This window comes from Geospiza fortis, unplaced genomic scaffold, assembly GCF_000277835.1.
Source record: "Geospiza fortis unplaced genomic scaffold, GeoFor_1.0 scaffold111, whole genome shotgun sequence".
In the NCBI taxonomy this organism is placed as follows: domain Eukaryota; kingdom Metazoa; phylum Chordata; class Aves; order Passeriformes; family Thraupidae; genus Geospiza; species Geospiza fortis.
The window spans coordinates 3,718,969-3,739,912 of NW_005054321.1; the positions used below are offsets into that span (position 1 = coordinate 3,718,969).

The 20,944-nt window shown below is 36.6% G+C and overlaps 1 protein-coding gene across 3 annotated transcripts in view; it reads right to left on the reverse strand.

Moving 5' to 3' along the window:
* Positions 1–3,255: 3,255 nt before the first annotated feature.
* Positions 3,256–20,944, reverse strand: part of TAF2 (TATA-box binding protein associated factor 2) — a 60,413-nt gene continuing 42,724 nt past the window's right edge. For 2 of the 3 annotated variants that reach the window (XM_014306884.2, XM_031056725.1), the window contains 5 exons: positions 20,604–20,713; positions 18,068–18,297; positions 15,347–15,499; positions 14,829–14,934; positions 3,256–4,868 (listed from right to left, as the gene is read on the reverse strand). In XM_014306884.2, coding sequence (XP_014162359.1) covers positions 4,603–4,868; positions 14,829–14,934; positions 15,347–15,499; positions 18,068–18,297; positions 20,604–20,713 — 865 coding nt within the window. In that variant the 3' untranslated portion in view covers positions 3,256–4,602. The remainder of the gene's footprint in view (positions 4,869–14,828; positions 14,935–15,346; positions 15,500–18,067; positions 18,298–20,603; positions 20,714–20,944) is intronic. The other variant, XM_014306885.2, reaches the window with a different exon arrangement.

Genomic DNA, 20,944 nt, shown 5'->3' on the forward strand with positions numbered 1-20,944 from the left:
CACAGAAGAGCCCAGTTAGCAAAAAAATCCTACATGTGGCTGTGGGGTCAGGAGCTGTGGGGGAAAAAGAACTTCTTGCTACAGGAGGGACAAGCTGTTAAACCAGCCCAAAGCATATCCACATAGATTCACTTTCATTCAGAGATTAAGGAAATCCAGCTAAATATGCTTTCATTTGCTCTGTCACTTTATGGTGGTTACCACAACCTAAGCACCATACTAACTGAAGAATTTTTCAGTAAAATGCAAAGTGGTTCAAATGAAATCCTGACTCTTCTACATCTACAAAGACTGCTAACATTGTAGATTTATCAGGGCAAAAATAATAGTAAAAGAAAGCCTTAGAAATGTGTCTAGAATATGTATATTTATGGTATCAGATGACTATGGAATGATGCAACTTTACATATTAGCTGTTGTGACTTAATTCATATGCAAACACTCATATATTATTGTCATTCAAAATTATAAAATTAGAAAGTAAACATATATTTTAGAATATATATTTTAATGAATATATAAAAATTGAAATATACAAAAGTATTTCAATCTCATCTAAAACATTTTTACTTACCTTGTGTATTTTAAGGGCTGCTGTTGAATACTGATGCTCCATTAAAATCTGGGTTCTTAAGTTCTGAGAATAAACTATCATAAAGAACTAAAAATAATGACATGACTCAATATTTCAGTATTAGAATTTGAAAAATTCTATTTCTATGAATATGATATCAACTAAAACTAAGAAGCTCTTATATTCCCAAAGGCTGAAATAATTTTCCTTGATAGGAGCCCTCATGTCAGCTTGAGTGCTTTACGGACAGCAGAGTTTATTGATACAGAGATGTTTTGAGCTCACCCAAGGACTCCCTGCAGGTTTCAGCATCCTGTTGTCCCTCCCTCCACAACAGGGGGACACTCCTGAAAATCCTGCTTACTCGGACATCTAAGAAGAGGAGCTACATCCTCATCAGATGCTTCAGCATGCCTACAAATTTAAGAGATGCAGTACTAACTTTGTGGACATTTTATTCTATAATTATACTGAGAAATAAAGAAAAAACCCAATGAGAAGTCTGCATTAGGAACACAAACAGGTATTTTAGCATTACACTTATGTGTGTTCTAATGTTCCTATTGAACAAAATAAAGGAATTCATGTTAAAAGCTGAAATATACTGAAATAAATTCTCCAGACTTTGACTGCTTTGCTTATTTTCAACAACACATTAATTTCTACTCATATGTGTAATGTGCATTCTTGCAGTATTTTGTTAACATCCCACTTAGAATATTTTTTCTTTTAAGAAGAGTGCACTATAAAGCAGGAGTTTAACCAAAAATGAGAACCCAGATCAGATCAAAAGCAACTGCATAGGTTACAGGCAACCTATGAAGTTTGAAGGTGGAGAGAACAGAAAGATTAATCCACCATCCAAATATCAAATTTTAACTTGAATCAATACCAGGTTTTAACTTTGAAATAGTCATCAATTTTTCAGCAGAAGAAAAACAAGCTAAACCACAATTGGTAAGAGCAAAGACCTCAGTTTCCTAAGCCTTCTGCAAGTGCTGGTCACATCCAGGGAGGCACCACAAGAACTTCACTGACAAAAATGGAAGATTAAAGAAACCACGAAAACAACCATAGCAGTGAGGTCCCTGCACTGCAGCAGGGTGAAGCATCCCATAAACATCCCCTCCAAACTTTTGCCAATCTGCTGCTTTAAAGCCTACAAGAAATGAGTTTTCACATTATCATTGGGTGCCTGTCGGAATGCTTTTTATCTTAATATTCAACAAAAATATTTTTTCTTGTGAATAAAGGTAATACCTCCCTTCCCAAGGGAAATATAACAACTGATAAATACTTTTTGTTGTAGCAATATTTTAGGTATGTGAAGGGCGAGTTCCTCCCTCAGACTTAACTTGTTCTCGATCAGGAATACTCAGTTCTGTTTATGTATTTCCTTATATGCAATGTTACCTCTTGTTTTCATCTGCCCCCTTATTTCTTGAAATATTTTGCCCCAAATCACTGGCACTCAATAGAACAATTACTTTCATACCTTATATTGAAAAATTCCTGTTAATCCTTAAGTGACTTTTACTTTTGCAATAGTATCAAACTGCTCACCTCTGTGCAAGCAGATGCTTTTTTTCACTGCAGCACACTAGATGGGCAGAATGGCTTGCTTTCATGCACTTCCTTTTCCCTGGAGTTCAGTATTTCACATTAATTCCTTCTGAATTCCAGTTTGCTTTTTTTGAATCACCTGTGCAATCTGCCAAATTATTCTGATTTCTGAGCACACTTACCAGTTTGTGAACATAGCCTGTCTACGTTGCACCACCTGCAGACCTCAAACTTGGTATTCCATCAAATACACTAATGGATATTCTGAACCAGGTACACGATGTAACCTCAGAAACTGCATTAGAAAAAGTTTTTTTAGATTCTCCCCCTCCCTCTTCTACCTTCCAATTCTCTGTTGGCAGTATCTTCACCATATTGTCTCAGCATGTATTTAATAGTTCAATTAGTCATACAGCAAAACCTCTGATGGCAGAATTCCTGTGCTACAGCTCTGCCTCAGTTCTGTGTATCACTGAACAATACTTTTTCTCTCAGCCTAAGAGTGTAAATCCACATCTCTGAAAGTAGAAACTACACCACTATAAATTATCTATGACCTCATTTTTAAAACATAAATGCATCTGCCTTCAATCTCCCAAACAATGCCAGCTTTCATTGCTTATTAGCCCAGGTCTCCCACAAACACCCCTGGCACTGTTACATCACTGCTTAGCCAAGGGAAAAACACCTCAGAATATTTCCATTGAGCTATGACTTGCTGTCTCACAAGGAGTGAGCTGAGCTGCACACATGGTGAGTACCCAAAACATGCTCAGCACCTCATCCAACCCATGCTTAGGGGCTCCTCTTGCACATTCAGCTCACCTAAGCTCCAGGAGCTCCCAGTTACTGCTAAAAGGAAACCCAGGAGGGCTTCCCTTGACTTGGCAAAGCAGCAGATCAGGAGAGGCTGCAGGGCTGCCCAGGCCTGTTGTGTCAGAATCCAGCCCAAATGGGTTCCAAGGGCAACAATTAGCACAACTATCTGTGCACTATTAAAAGGATGTGGTGTTTGAATAACAAAGTAAGAATGTGCATATTACAAAGTACCTGAGCCTATCATCTTTCTAGCCTACAGATAACTTTTTATTCCAAGAACTACAGGATTCACCAGCAGGTATAGAATATAAAAGTATTTATTAACTTTCATGAAACAGAATATGGCTTAAAAAAAGTCTTATTGGGTCCCTCTTGAACTTTCTCTCTTTGCTCTAAGAAGAATCAGTCTCTCATGAAAATTTGTGAAAATTGATAAAAAAATATTTAACCCAAATACAACCATGTTATAGAACACTATGTGAACTCTGGGCAACAGAAGCTAACCAGTATATGGAAATAAAACACTGCCTCTACACATATAAAGAGAAGAGATAAAAAGTAGCAGAGATTATTTATCTCTATTATTAAAACGTTTTTAAAATTAAGTTTTTAAATAAAACACTTCCTAGGTGTAAACAGTACACTGCATAAAACACAGCTAAAGAATTTAAATGCATCCATCATTTCAATTCCCAGACCTAGTTTAATCTGATATATTTCTCCTGTGGATTCATGAGCTGATCTTGTTTTCAAACAAACCACCCGTCAGGAGGAAGAAATATGTATTTCTCAATATTTTAATTTTTAAACTTTTCAGAATTTTTAAAATTTTAGCAAGCATCTTTCAAAAACATATTCCAATGTAAGCTTAAAGAAAAAAATCCTGCCTCTGTCAAAATAATTCGCAAACTTTATTGAATTTTTAAAAGCCTGATTACAGGACAAAACATGCATTATGCATTTTGCTAAAATTCCAAAAACAATTGCAGAGTTTAATCATATTAAAAGGCTCATATCCATAATAAATACCACCAGCTTAAAAGCAGCCTGGAATTTTTCAAGAGTTTTAGTATCTGAAAAATGCAAATGTTCTACATACTGTTGTTCTTTTAGAAGTCTGACATTACGCTGCAATGGTTAAAGCAAGAAACAGGTCAGCTGAAGACTAAAGAAAATCCCTATCTTTTGAGATCTACACTTAGTTATACAATACTGCTCTGGAAACAGTCTGTCACCAAAGGCTTGGCAATTGGCTTCTGCTTAAAACTCTGCCTCTAACATTCTTCAAAGGATTAAACCATAATTGATTCTGGCAATACACATGGTAAGCGTGATGTGCAGGGGGTTGCCAGTGGACATGGGGCCCTTACATAAAGGGCTGTTTTCTTTGTTTAAAATGGAAAAAAGAGTGGGAGGTGTGGAGAACAGTGAAATACAAAATGAGTCAGAATCATAAACCATATTTTTTGAATCAGATTTCAACAACCACACATGCAAAAAGAAGGCTTCAAAGGTGGCAGAGCTTCTGAATTGCCAAGACAATTCATATATTCTTAGTTCCATAAAAAAAGATAGAAGCTATAGTTATGTACATCCTTCTAACCACTCCAAGAGTATTTCAAGTTGAACTGCAGAAGCCATCAGTATCAGTCTGAAAGTGATGGGGAACGGATTGATCGTGCACTGGCTGGACTGTTTGAGAAAACAAAAGGATCCTTTTCCTTTTCTTTAGTATCATGTTTATGTTTATGTTTATGCTTATGCTTGTGTTTCTTCTTCTTTTTCTTGTGCTCATGGTGGTGATGGTGATGGTGGTCGCTATGTTTTGAGGAGTTGGATTCTTTACTGAACACAGAGAGTGGAGCTGCTGAGACAGGGTGCATGTTTATCTCCCCCGAAGATTGTTCCTTACCTGAAAGAATGGATACAGTGGGATTAGCAAATGTTAAACTTGCATTGTTTCCAAACATAAAGAATTCTGAAATATTACATAAAACCTACATTATCATTTAAACATAAAACCATGGAATCTGTTACAATGCTTGCACCATTTAGCTTCAGAGAAGGTTCTGAACATGCCATTCAAGTTCTCACACTACTAACAATTTTTAGAGATGGTCCTTCCTTCCTCAATAGCATAAAAGTATCCCAGACAATCAGGAACTGTAAAGAGCTCTAAGAAACTTTAAGTCATACTAGCTTCCTGAAATTCATTTTTAAATAGAGTAGGAACGCCATTGAATAATGCAAATATAACTGCTTGTGGAAATTCTCATATAAAGTGCCAAGACAGGCATAATAAAATGCATTTTTGGGATGTGAACTTTTTAGTTGGGAGGTAAAGCTCCCTGCAAGAACATACAAACCTTTTGATAGTGGAAAACTAAACTGATTTTTCTAAAAATTGCCTCTTGCAACCAATTTAGCCTATTTCAAAGATTATACAAGGGTTTTTTTCTTAAACACAACCAAATCCCAATAAAGATAATTATACCATCTTTATCACTATATATTTCACAAGTACACTAGAACTAGTTATATACTGAGCAGGCCTGGTATCTGAACCTGAGAAGGAGATATGATCCATGACATCTCAATTCAGGAATGACTTTTTCATTCTCTCTTTGACTAATTTAATATTTCATTATTTCAGACAGACTGCAATAGCTCCAGTAGTAGAGATTACAGGGCATTACTCTAAGGATACCTTTGTTGAAGAGTGGAAACACTTGGAAGGTAGGAACACTCAGATTCCTTTAGTCAGAAATTTAATCAAATCACTCACATTGCAAGGGTGATTTAAAAACTAGATAAATGTAGAAAAGCACCAGCAGATTTTTGAAGGCAACTAATCCTCTACGTATTACTTACAAGAGATTTTCTTCATTGCTACTTTAAATATGGGGCTTTTTCCCATCCAGTTATTGGTGAAAATATCCCAATTAAATAAGAAGAAATGATGTTATTTGATGTTCCTGTGCAATTATCTTTTTCTGTATATTTGAAACCACATTTATTTCCCAGTACATCTTTTTGTTGGTTGGTTGTGTAACTCTAAAGGCAAGAATGATTTGTCTGTGGTAATGATTCCTGGAAGTCTAAAGAGACAGCTCCCTGTACTATGAAAAGCAAGTATTGAGAACAATTTCCATGCAATCTTTCTAGCCTCACCTGAAAGACTGAGGACTGATTCAATCCTGCATATATATAGGAAAAATTCTAGATTTTCCTATATATATGCATACATATATGTACAGCTGTTCTGGGTTTTGTTTGTTTAAAAATATGTTTGGAAAAACAAAATCTACATCTATATAAAGCATTTAGAAGTCAGAATAGAAACAATTTTTCTTTTTTTTAGTGAGGATAGTCAATAACTTACTATGGGACATAGTGGAATTTCCACTGCTTGAAGTCATAAGGAGCAAAATGATGTCTTTCTAGAAATATGTTTGGTCTTAACCACAAGAGAGGAATATGGTGCAATATAAAATTCTGTTGAGGTTATGAAGGAGGCTAGTTTGAAGTACAATAGTTTCCTGTAAACTTGAAATTTACATCTCTAATATAAAAGTATGTTAAAAGGCTTTAAATTTTATTTAATCAGAACTAAGCAGCAGTAAGCTCATGTTACCAATGCAAAAATTTATTGTTAGAACTCACAACTTTACTTTTTTATGTATCTTATGGCAGGTAGAGGAGATGCACACCAATTTCAATTTCCACTTGCTGACTTTAATGCATACCTACTACAATTTTTTACATTGTCTGGTGTTATTCTCAACAATGAAGACAAGTGTGCAAGTGTACTGCATTTGATGCAAAAAGGTACAAGACTGCCTTACTATGTAACTATTTCCAACTGTATTTTTAAAAGGAATTCCTCCAATACCTAAACCTATCCCCATAACCTGAGCTCCTTCCTCCAAAGCATTCACTGTTTAGACAACTTTATTTAGCAGCTGCAAGAATACAAAACCAGCTATTAAACAGATGACACAATGGTGAAAAAAGGAGTATATCTGGCTCAGGGCATTAGAAAAGGAAAGGGTGGAGGCTGTATCTCAGAAAACCAAAGCAGGCAGTATTTGATGCTGTTAAAATAAGCTGCAGTAGTTACAGGTGAACTGCGGCAGTGACACAAACAGAGCTGCCAGAAACACAGAAATAAAGGTCTTGGCAAAAAGCCTGAAGACCACTGGCTGGCTGTATGGAAAATGTACAAAAGATGACCTAAAGTACTGAAGACATTCTCATATGTTCTCAAGCTACATGCACATGATACATTAATATACACATGGCAAAATCAAACTAACTTCAAATAGAAGAAAAAACCCACACAACATGACACAAACTCTTGAAACTTCTCAGCTCCATTGATTCCAAATTGTGGACTTATTTTTGTATGGAAACTAAACCTGTAAGTCTAGACACTACATTTGTAACAACCTCAAACTGAAGCTAAGCCTCTGAGCTTAAAAAATTTTAACCAGAACTGGTATAAAAACACTGGTTAAAGTCGGCAGAGATGATGTAGCAGTAGTGTCAAGTGAAGATGGAGGATGCAACCAAACAGACTCTCCTGACTCTGTTACATGACCTGCCACTTGTGCTAATTTCCTGCACTTTACTGAACTACCAGCTCTGCTAAGGCAACACTCTGTATTATCACCTCATTACTTATTTCAGGTGTGTTATTCAAGAAATCTGTTTGTTAAAGCATTTAAACACCAGTGTCTGGGGTAAGTTAGGGAGCAAATACAAAAGTAGTTGAAACTAACAAGACCAAAGGGGTGGTGGTGACCACCTAGAGAGGCAAGAAGATCTTCAGGAAAGGGAGAAATGGGATCCAACTGCAATTCAAGGGCTACTGACACTTAAGAAGGCAGTAAACATTGGTGATATGGAAAAGACATCAGTAAGAAATGAAATAATGACATTACAAAAATCTGCTTCTACCGAGCCAGCAATAGGAGTACACACACCATTTCTTCATAGAGTCACAATAGTGACTCAAGTCTCTTGGGTTTTTAAATGCAAAAATAAAAGCTATCCAGAAAATTTCCTCCTACTGTTAAAGAGTGCTTTGAAATCAAGAATCAAATATATTGATCCTGGATGATGGCTCCAAAAGATTGATCACAATCTACTAAACTCAATTGTGTGCCAAAATGGACAGACCTATAAAAGCTCCATCAAAAATGTTACAGATCTCCATGCATAAAATTCAGTGTTGAACCTACAGAACCTTTTTTTCTTCCTACTTAAAGCCTATGCCAGGAACATGACAAGAGTAGTTAAGGAGAATAAGGCTAAATAGAAATTGTCTCACGGGGCAGTATAATCATCCTTTTATAAACAGGGGAAGAAGGACTGATGCAAAGAGGCACAGCGCACTCCCTCTTCCTGCAGGGAACCCACTTCTTCCTGGCACAGAGAGCAGGACTGAAACCTGGGTTTCACAAAATACACAAACACAAAATAAGCGGAGGGTCAGCCTAGGAGCTCCTTCTGAAGTGGTTAGTAGCATTCTTTGGAAGAAAATGCACATACATGTGTCTGTCCACATGGATCTCCTCCTGTTTAGGATGTGGAGATTCCAATGTAATTGTTGGGTTTGTGGTGTTCCAATTAGCTGTGTAGGTGCTTAAAATTAAGACAGGGTTATGATCCCATGGCAGAAAGATCAGAATATTTGTGTACCATTTGCCCCAGGGACAAATACAAATGCTGTAGATGTCATGAGAATAAAATATGAAAACACAGATCTTGTAAATTAAAGGGCTGTGGATCCTGATAAGCTTCAAAGTAACATCCGGTGTCATAATACAAATTGCTGTCAGATAATTTTAACACCCTGTTCACTTAAGTTTTAGTGCTCCTTGGTGCATTAACATTGAACTATATTGTTGGGTAGAGCGTTTCACCTATTTTTCTCATATTTTGTTTTTGAACTTTCACAGTATGAAAACCTGTAACTTGAGACTTTAACATGCCAACAGGCTTTTGTGAGACCTTTCATATGGTCCCTCCTATGCTTCTGATTTTGTGTGAAGAGAGTGGGATGCCACAAACTTACAGCCTATGTTTCTTTGCATGGCCAACAAATGTAAAACAGCTGCTGGCTGATACAGGATTTTTACAAATTGACACTTGTTTGAAATCGCCCCATTTGCACCCTAATTTACTGAAACATCAGAGAAAGAGAAGACAAGTTCACAAATCATAGCAAAGTCTGAGGCCCATGGTCCTGAGGACAGGCTGGTGCTGCAGCACCTGACAGGGACAGGCTCTGGGAAGAGGGGGACATTGATACAAGTGCAGAAGCACTTCACGTGTCTCCCCCAGAAGCCAAAGAAAGCTCACCAATGAGAAAGGTAATGCACTCTCTTTGCAAAGCAGCTGACCTGCAGCTCTGGTTAGCATTTTCTCTAAAGAGAAAACATTCAGAAAATGGAAAACACCATAAAAACAGTTTCAAAATTACCCTGGTTTTCCTTATTTCTTCTTTTCTTTTTAGTGTTACTCTGGAAACGTCCAAGACACTATTTTTTAATTTAATGCTGTGTTTATGCATCTGTTGAACCACCAACAAAGTACACAGAAAAAGTTACCAAGCATAAATGATTTCAGGTTTCCAGAATGCCACGTCCTGTAATTAGTCTAAAGAACCAGAATTTTCAAATTATACATCTCTGAAAAAGGTTATCAATTTTCTCTCTAGAAGAGTGCTCTTTTAAGGTCCATGGGACAAAAACTGAAGTTTGAGGGTGAAAAACAAAGGTCTAGTTAAAAAAACATAAAACCAGCCAAAGGTTTTCTGAAGATATGGTAAACAAATCAGTTAATTTGGAACCAACATAAACATTTTAACTAGTTCAAATTTACAGATTCATTTGACTTCAATTTTTAGTGGGATTTAAAACCAGACAGACAATTTCTTATACCTATACCAAAGGTAAAACTAAAGTATTGTATAGACAAGTTGGTGTTTTAACTAAAATGCAGTTTTTACTGGTAAAAAGTTTGCTTTTCTCATCTGACTTTCATTTAACAACTATATTGCCTTAGACTAAAATAATATCTTAACTGTGGTGTTATTTTTGCTACATTTATTTTAGTATTCTGGAACATTCTAGTGAAATCCCTGTTTTTGAAAGAAAGAAGATCTAAATCAGGAAGCCAATTCAGAATACTTTGTGTGCCTCCATCAGTTTCAGGTAGTTCATTTGAAAACTTGCCAGCCTTACTCATCCTCTCTCTAGATTTGAGAGTGATTAGTTGTTTTCTCAGAGACAGTCCCAGCTACAGTATTATGTTTTTTTTATTAAATCATGGAGTTGACACACTGCAGCCACATACTGAAGCAATTCTCATTTCTGTTGTCACTATCTGCAGGGTTTGTGTTTCTATTAAAGCTGCTTTCTTTACTTTAAAGTAAAGCACTGGAAAACACCATTCCTTGTGAAGAGTACTATTAACCACATACAATTTTAATGAGGCAAATTTATCTACAAACCTCAAAGCCTATGAGCTACCACTTTGGAAACAGTTATATCTTGAGTAATAAAGTGTAACAGATACTGTATTAATACTGTATGTTATTAAAAGGTATTCTATCAGAACAGTTGTAACAACTTTTACCTCCTTAGAATGTAAAGCAAAAAGCCATCATTGTCAGCGCTGCCCCTGAATCCAAGAAATGTTCATTTATATATTTGTCTGTGCGCTGATGTTTTCATAGCACTTTTTGGCAGAGAGCCACTAAAAGGCAGACTTTGATCTACTGGTGCATTCTCAGCTAACTGCAGAGGACTGGGCTTCTCACACAGTTTGGACTGAATTCCTATTTACTCCTGCATCCAATCTCCAGGTGCAGTGATTTGCACCCCAGGCTTGGATCTGCTGCTGTAAATGTACTGTTTAAACATAATAACTGCAGTAGTTTACACTTTACTGCAGCACATGCAGTATGTCGAGTTTCAAAATGTTTCAGAAAAAAGTCAATCGAGATAAACCATAATTTCCTGAAAGTGTAGTAACTCTGATAAACGACCACAATCTGATCAACATTATGACTGTGGTCTAGACCTCCAAAGTTTCATCTACACAGTAAACAGAGCAACCACAAAGTCAGCAGCACCAATTTCCAATTTGACTATCCCAGAAAACTGCAAAACAATTAACAGAATGGCCAAGGAATCTGTTTGATCTGAGTCTGAATCCCCAGGATGTCCTCAAAGCTCACTGCCCCTGAATGTCATCAGAAAAAGAATGCCAGTGCACTAAGACAACATCACTGCATTTTATTTTTCTTTCCTTTGCAGAAATAAAGAAAGAATTGGATGCTGTTTTTTATCAACTTTCAAACCATCAAAACTAGTTGGAAAAAGTTCAATTAAGTGTTCATCAGTGATGAGCTATAATGACATGTCACTTCACTGGCAGATCATCCAGCCTACAGCCAGGCATTTATTTTGGAAGCAGAAAAGACCAAGCCAATCAATAATCACTGACAGATACAGCAGAACCTTTTAAAGGTTACTTCTGACATACTGTACTTTCAGATGAGTGAAATATTAAAGAAGTGTACCTTTATCTGATTTCACTCAAGTCAGCAAAGCAAGACAAGTCACCTTGCAGCCTGAGAGATCAAATCTGCTGCTTACAGAAAATCTCATCTTGAAAGTCTTTTATCTTAAGATTTAAGTGAAGGGAATGTTCCTAATATTCTTGATGATTAATAGCAAATAAAATCTGTTCTCACATTAGAAATGTAACCTTGCACAGCCTTGGAGGTTCAAAGGAGGCTACCAAGTTTCCAGCCTTAAGGGCAGATGAGTAATCATCACAACAGCATTCTTTAGACAATTCACAACTAATGTTTGTTTTGTTTTAATAAGTTTCTTGATAAAATTATTATACTCCCCTACAACTGCCAGAGTCCACAGTTTTATTATCATAGGATGCTTTAGTAGGATTTGTATGAACAGGGACAGGTGCTGTAATTGTAACACTAAAACCTGTAATCCAGCACATGTTGTATTAGAAAACTTTTTGTTATTGTCTCAGCTTTAACTTTTCACATCCATGGGCAGAACCATGCAAAAACATTCTCATCCTCACTCCCCCACCCCCAACTTTTAAAGGAAAATAATATTTTCCTGGTGTTAGGGGTTACATCAACTTGACCAAATCCAAATGATCATTTGGGGTGGTCTGGGAAATGGAAAAAAACCAACAACCTAACAATCCAACAAAAAACCACAGATACTACAGGACCCAACGTGAACTTCCTCCTGGCAGCTGCTTTTCACATGCTGTGCTCAGCTGATGACCTAACACCTCATGTGACACGTGGGGACAGAGCCCACAGCTGGGGGAGGAACACTGCGGGTGGACTAAGAGCTCACTCCTTCCAAGGAGTCAGAACTGAGGCAGATTTACTAACAAGACACTGAGACCATTTCAGAGCCTCCTGTCAATCTATTTCACAATAATCACTCCCTGAAATGCACCCATCCTCCATCACTGCTGTAAAACCTCCCAGGCCCTGGGATTCCTTTATAAAACGGAACACTCCTATGTGTGAACAATTTTATTTATGTATGCTTTTATTCTTCCCCATCTGTTTCTTCTCAGCAGCATACCATTTCCTAAAGATTGAACTATCTTTATTTAGTCTATAATTCATACATCTCTGCTTCTAAGAAAAATGCCATGAATAAGAAACAGGTGAAATTTTAGAAGCAAAAAATATGTGAAGTGGAACTGTTTCTAACCACATAAACAAAAAAAAAAAGAATAAAATAATCTGAAGTGTTTCAAAATAATGCTTTTCAAAGGCTAACTATTTAAAATAAATTCTGCTGCAAAGCCTGGCATTTGTCTCATTTATTACCTAGGAAAGAAAAATGCATCACAGTGTGCTGAATGTCTAAACAACAGAGGTGAGAAGGTCATTCAGGACAGGAGTGAGACTTGAAGTAGCTTGTGTCTGCTGGGGGTCTATAAAAGCACCAGCTAAATGGCCACTGCTCCACTCTTGGTCAGACTTTACCCTTCCTGACCCCCAGCACAAACTTAATCCACAACAGTCCCAGAGCACAGAGCTGGCGCACAGAGGGTCCCATAAGTCCCATTTATGACGGATTTGGCAGACTTTTGTTTATGACTTTATATTCCATAGAGTGTGTAAATCTAGTGAAAAAATTGTTCCAAAATATCATGTAAGAGTTATAAATACTAATCCTCAGCAGATCAGCTTTGCACTTACATGCCCTGGATGTGTTATTCTGTGCCACAACAGAAAATGTGATGGTTGACCATAACATTGAGAACAAAACTCAAAGCAGCTCTAAGAAGTTTAAACTAAAGCTTTGTAGATATAGGCTCCCAAGTTCATGAGAGTAACCTATATGCAGCCTGCTCCTTTATCCTGCTGAAGTAAGTAAAAAAGCTGTGGGTTTTGCTACTCTAGATACCTAACAGCAAAGCTGTCCTGGTGGAGCTGGCTGTAGGCACATGTCATTAACTGAAGGCCATCTGGAATCCAGAAACTAGACCTCCCTGTGTTTTAATGTCCCCATATGACCTTAATTTCCTAGCTGAGAAGTGACAGCAGTAACCTTTTATTAAAAAAAAATAAAAATCAAAAGAAAGAAATAAACTCCCTTAGTGGCTAGAGCATCTGCCAAGGAAGGAAAAACGTTATGTTCAAGGCTCATAACGGGGTATGAGCCTCCAGCTTCTGCAGCACTGGCACCAAGGCACCAACCTCAGCAGGATCCTCAGGGCAGCAGCTTCCACCAGCCCTTCCCTTAAATGGGGCCATTTAACTGCCTGATCACAGGGAAAGCAGGTAAGGTCACCTGGCAGCATAGCTCAGGACCTAGGGCAACTCAAGATGGAACCAACATTCCAGATCCTGCCGCTAAGGTCTGTTTCTGTTTTACACTAGGCAGTCGCTGGATAAAAACAGAAAAACAGGCAAGAGGGTAATTACTCTGAAATCTAAACCCAAAGACTTCACTTTTACACAATACAGTACTGCAGCCTTAAAATCTTGTTCTGAATCTGTATGGAAGATCCCTCAAAATGCTTGGTACATTGTCACATGACCTCAGCTTTGCTCCATTGGCACATTCTGGAATTGAACTTCAGAAATGTTGTTAAAACATTTTGAGAAAATGAGACAAACCACCAAATTTCTTGGCTAGAGACAGAGAAACTAAGAAGGTGGAAGTTCAACCTGTTTTAAAGTTTCTAAGAAATACTATGCCTTGAGAATAATTTTGTCAAGTATTGTATAAAAAAAGATACTAAGAGAAGTAGTAAAAGAAAGGAAGGGCTTGAAATGAAACAATTTCACTCACAGATGCAATCCTTTCAACTTTGAAAAGCCCTTCTAAATATCTTTGAGGCTTTAACATTTCCTAATGTTAAGTTATAAATCATTAATATTTGTGAGGTTTTTTTATCTGAGGAGTCTTTCTATTTTTTTAATCTTCAAAATTGTAATTTTTAAATGACACCAATTTCAACAATTTCAAAACAAGATTTACCTAATTGCTTATGGGATTCTAATTAAACTTGGTGCTCTTCTACTCATTCCTTAGCTTTTCACTTCCATAATCATGATTTATACTTATCTTACTTAGATATATGTAAAAATACACATGTATACTCTTCTCTGTGCATCTACTGAAACCTAAAGAAATATTCTTATGCACCCTTTCGGCAGTTCCTGGAATTCCAGTAACATTTAACACTTACCAACACTGTAAGTATGGAAATAAGCAGTAGCAAAAACCACCTCACAACTGAAGTAGTTAAAAAAATACAACCACCTTGCCTATAAAGTTACTCATACCTGGTGTGGATGGTCTCTCCAGCATATTCAAATGATGGTAAATGAAGGCTTGGCTGTCATGAACTGTGTCCATATCAATTTCCTCTTCCTCTTGAGAGTTTGAGAACTAAGATATCAGGAAAAAAATAAGCAGATGCTAATAATTCATAAAAACATTACTAAACAGAATTTAATATATTTTATTTTTGAGGTAAACTGGGGGTGAGAGGGAAAGGAAGTGATATCTACCACTGCAAAAGAATAAAAATTCAGTAAAATTAAAAACGGTCAGTGTCTTTCCTTCTTTCTAATTTACTGTGAAGCTGTGTGAACAAGAGCATTATCTGTCAACTTTAGCTCTTGCCAGCCAATAAAGAATCTGATAGGAAATGATTTTGCCAAAGTAAGCAAAACAACTGCTGTACACATATACACAGCGTGCCTTTTGTTTCAACACAGCTTCAAGGGAAGCCAGCAGACGCCACTGCTGTTATTCTGAACACCCTACACATTGTGCAAGTTGAATTTCCATTTCTTACTCTGATTTTGAGTTTGACTTTACTGTCTTCATTCTTCTCTAGTATTTGCCCTGGCTCCAATGGAGACCCGAGCGGTATATCAGCCTTCCTCTTCACCCCCTGCTGATGACCAGAAATGCTGGATGCTGTTTCCTTAATAAGATGATCATCCTCCTGAAGCAGCATTAAAAGACCAAAATTAGAAGATAGCAAGATCCACGTTTCAGAGAAAGCGACCTGATACCTGAAAAATCTTCTGAGTAAAGTGGGTGATTTGAACAAAGTTTTCTCTGTAGTTCTGGCAAGAAGTATTTTCTAAAACCCTGTATGGATTTGTGCCAACCACTCCTACAAACATAGTTTCTCTTTACTTCTATCCCTGCTCCCTCTGCATATCTAGCATTGGCATCTTTTCTGTTGCTTCTCACAATCATGGTACTGTTGGTGTGCAACAACATTTGCTGCCTCTGAATAGCCTGTCTATAAATCTGTGCCTTGCAGACTTTCCTCAGGACAAATCTCAGTTGAAAAACTGTGATAGCCTCTGATCTACACATGGGATTTAGCTAAATCTTCTTTTAGTTTGTTTTAAAAGCTAAAGCTTACTTTACTCAGTACAAGTCATTATGATTACTTATAATTCGTTTCTTTATTTTACAATATTTATTTAAAAAGAATAAAACTGTTTTGTAAATTACTGCTTAGATTATAAAAAGAGCAAGGTCAAAGAAGTAGAAAAATAGGAGAGTCTCCTAAGTTACACATATAGTAATGAAAATAGGAGATAAGTGTTTCAACAAGTCCAACAGACAAAATTTAGAAGGTAAAATAAAGCATCCACAGAAGTAAACATAATTAAAAGCTCACTAAAAGCTATAAGAGGCATATACCATATACTCTCAAGGGCATATACTGCTCCCCTGAACTGCTCTTCTTCTATCCTACAAAGGGCACTGTAGCCCCAAAACTCTTGCCCTGAACAATTCAAGCTCCATTTTATGAAGTGGGTGACTTCAGTCATCCTCAGCACTTCACTCCATCAGTACTGATTTTAACATGTTTATGCTCTCAGTGTATGTCTACTTTGAAGAATCTAGTTAATCTGATAAATTCTATCACCTGTTTACTCTTTTTTCCCCTCAAATATGCATTTCCCTTTTTCATCCCGATTACTTTGTCCAAGGCACTGCTATTGTGAAACGCTTCTGGATTAACTTTGTCTGACATAAGAGGCAGTCATTGTTTTACACTACTGGAAAATCAGTTCCCTGAATTTTGGGGAAGTTACAGTGAAAATGGTAACCTCAAGGTAAGGGGTAGGAGAATGATGATGAGGAATAGGAGAAGATACAAGGGATGAAGTACAAACTGAGGCTTATACCAGTGCTGTATTTCCACACCAGTGCAAGCCAGTACACTGCTAAATGAAGCAGCCTCATCCACACACGGTTCTGTCCTGGGGTGCCACAAGAATTTTTACAACTATGTGACAAAATGGCTCAGGAAACTGAAATATCTGTTCATAAAAAGGTACTGTTCAACCAGATCCTCCCTGATCCAGCTCACTGTTGCAGCAACCACTACTATGCTAGCAAAAGGGACAGGAAAGTTTAGGAAAAGAAGAGTTAAGAGGAAATCTTTTGGTAGTCTGGCTGCAAAAAAAGTTTGGGTGTTCACTGAACTGCAGCCTAAAAATCTGCCAACAAAATACCTCCTGCTATTTAATTCTAATGATTAGGTGCAGCAAATTAGGACTTACTACATGCTCTGTAAATATGCAGGACAGGTCTAATAATATCTGACTCTACCAGCATTTTCTCCCCCTGCTGGAAAGGGCCTGCAGGGTACTGTTATTAGTACTCTCAGCATACTTTTCAATAAAAACTATTTAGACATTAACTATGATAAAGTAAGAGTAAACCATCCTATTCAAAAGGGTGGAAAGAGTTTCAAACATGCTAATCACATGCTGGTTTTGAAACTGTTAAGAAAAAATCACTTATTATTTCCATGTCTGTGGATTTTTTCCCCCTCACAATTAAATTTGTCCAAAAAAAATTTCGTCTTGCAGCAGTGGGAGTTATTCTTGAGGAAAGTATGACCTTAAAAGTTTATAAAAATTTATTTTCTAACTATGCAATGGAATATGTGTTAGGACTGAAGCCTCCAAATCCAGAAAGACACCAAACTGAATGTACGTCATTTTTCAGAAGTTGTTACAAATCCTTCAGAGCACAATACCAAAATGTCAGATTCAAATGTTCAATGCAGATGTGTTAAAATTTCAACTTTCACATCTCTTTAAGTTGTTTAAAATGAGGAGTATCTATGTATTTTAAGATGTAATAGATTTACTGATAAAAGGTTTTGTTTTGGAAAATTGGATAACTTGCCTATTAGAAAGAGTCTCATGAAAAAAGCTTTCATCACAGCATCAAACATTTCTGTGAATCATTTCATATCTCATAAGCAATATATAAAGTTTCATAAAGAACAGAAATTATGAGACTAGAAAAAAAAAACGAGTAAAAAGCTTGCATATGCAATGAAAAACAGTTAAAAAATGTCCAGAAAGTCATGGTATACGCCAGCTTTTCAAGTGGACAGAATAAAGAGCAATGAGGTCAGAAGGTAGCTTAGGTAAAGCATGAGAGGCTTGAACACAATACAAAATTAAATCAGCAACCCATGCAAGAACTCATAGCCAGCTGAATAGGATGGATGCAGATGGTTTGTGCTTACGGTGTTCTGAAATCCTACTGACTGCCCATGATTGTTAGAACTGATCACAGGCTCCTGATTATTTGCAACTGATTCAGGGATAATTGTTGGATTGAGTACAGCCTTCTTTTCTTTCAGGTTAAGAACAAGTCCAAGCTCTGGTAATGGTAAACAGGAAGGTCTGCTGAGGCCAAAGAGTGTGAAATAGAGGTCCACAGCACCACATCGTAATCTCCAGTCATGTGAAGTTCCTAAAATACAAAAGAGATTGTTAATACAGAGATAAAATCTCCTCCTCTCCCACAAATGTAACGGCTTAAGTAATCCAGGCCCACCAGAGTATGACATTTTCTGTGCTTAAGATACACTTCCTTCATTATTCCTGTCTCTTATTAGCTCTTACTCATTGCTCTCTTTTTAAACTTTCCTGCTTAAAAGGAAGGCTTTAAGTTTCCTGGGTTGTAAGTTAGACATGTTTAGTAGAATTGGACTGGAAAAGTAAATGCTTTAATAACATAATGAAAAATAAAAGAAAAATAACCACACCCATAAGCCTTAATTTTTCAAGTTGTACTCTTAAGTTTTTCTATTGGACAAGTAAACAGAAGACTTTGTTACCAAACAGGATTCCTGCATCAATGGATTTGTGGATATTCCACAAATTTGTGGATATTATTATATTGTATTGTATTATTTCCAATATTTCTGAATATTCCACAAAATACATTAAGAGCTTTAAGCATGACTAAGATCTTCACTCTCTGGAAACTGCACTGATAAGATCAATGAACAAGCATGCTTTTTAACATCATTACTACGTCATGAACTTCACTGAATACTCAATACTTTAATACTTTACATACTCAAAGTATGTATTCTTACTGCATAAAGCAATGCTTTATTTTTTTATTATTTTTAACTACAAACTGTGTACTGCTTTAATATCTTCATACAAATGGTCTAAGCACGTTTGGCACCAATCACAACAGAAAGACATGTAACATCTGGTGCAATGACTGCAAATACAGCAGTTCTGGTGTTAACTCAGCCCAGCTCTTGACTGATTGCAAGTTTATTGAACATATTGTTCCCCAGCAGGAACTGAACTATATCTGGTAAACAAGACACAGATGTGCCAACTGCCATATTAATGTGGCTGTGTAAGACTTAGCACAAAATAAAATTATAAGATCTATCTCTGTAAATAGTAGTTTTATGGGGCCAAAATAGCGTTTGGAGTAAGCTTAGCTTGCCCTTACCAGGGTAAATTACCTTACAAATTACCAGCTACACATACTCAGTTACAAATGAAAGCAACATGAATATTAATCTGGACATTTCTAACATTAAAATACTCCCCAGAGAATGACACATTCAAAAATATTAATTTTAGAACTATTATGATATTATCAATTTAATTCAGATTTACACAGAAAAAAACCCATTACATATACCAGTCAGAGTCTGTTCTCCATTACATGTGCTTATGTTAAATGAAAGCAATTCATTATTCTAGAATCATGCACCTTTAAACCTGGCTACTAACTTGTCACACATCAACAATTTTTTTCAAGGCACCCTGGAATGCCACAGTTATCCCTTACAGAAAATTAACTGAAACATTATGTCATCTTGAGGCATAGAAATTTAGGTGCTTAAAGCCCCATGAACCTTAATAAGCACATATACCCTATTTGTTACTTGCAAAAAGAGGTAATGCTTGTAACACTGCACACACTCTTCTCTCATGAAAAAGCAAAAACAAATTCTCTGATGGGAACATCAAAATTGTTTATTTTCTGTGTCTGACACTTGGCAATTCCAATGAAACTGAACTACTAGTAGTCTCCTCACTTCAACCCCTGGAGTGTAGCTGTAAACTTTTAAACACTGACTATAATGACACACAGAGAACAGAAAGCCTGCAATGACCTAAAAAAGCTATATAAATGTTTATATGTAATCTCTGTGGTAATGTGCCAGATGTTAAAGGGCAGTTTGTCAGGACTGGATAAAACTGCTTCAGTAATGAAGAACAGTCAATGGTAAAGATGCAAGCCCTTCTCTCACTAAGATCTTTCATAATCTCACAAGGCAAATTGAGTTTTAGGTCTATAATGCACTTCTAAAAATCTCATTTAAATTATCTATATCGATGCTGTCCTCTCATATTCTCTGAGAGTTTAGAAAAAGAGGACAAAAAGAGACATCTAACATAAAGCAAACTCTAAGTGTAACACAGACACTGTTATTTGAGGAAACACTTGCTTTGTACAATTTTGAACATTCCAAGTATGATTCTGTGCAGAAGGACATCAAAGCACACTATATCAGTAACCAGAAGAATAAAAAACAAGGTTTGGTAGCTTATGTCACTAAGAGTGTTCTGGAGGTACATAGATGATATTCAGCTTCTGAGACTGGATTTTCAATTTCTAACTAATGAAACTAAGAGAGCTCTAGGCATATTCTGAAGCAAGTTTTTAATACTTCTTTCAAAAAACCTCAAAATAAAACTCTAACACAACAAAACCACTAACAAATCAAAAACCCTAACCAGAATTCATCAGTTTCCAAAGCTGATCTACCAAAGCTTCATTACATAAGGGGGACTCCATATTCTTGGTGAAAGGTGGATTCTTAGTCAGCATATCCAAAATCTTATGCCTGAAAGAAACACAAAAATAATCTTTATTAAATCCAAAAGAAAAAAACCTAAGGATACGAAGTCTGTTCAGTTTGCAATATTCTTACAAACTTATTACGCCTACAGAATTACTTCCAAATTTTTAACCAATGTTTTATGCCTTCTTTTTTCTTCCTTCTGTCCACAATATGCATTAGACACACATTTACCATCAGCAGTATAACTTAGAGATAAAAAGGTGCAAAGCAGTT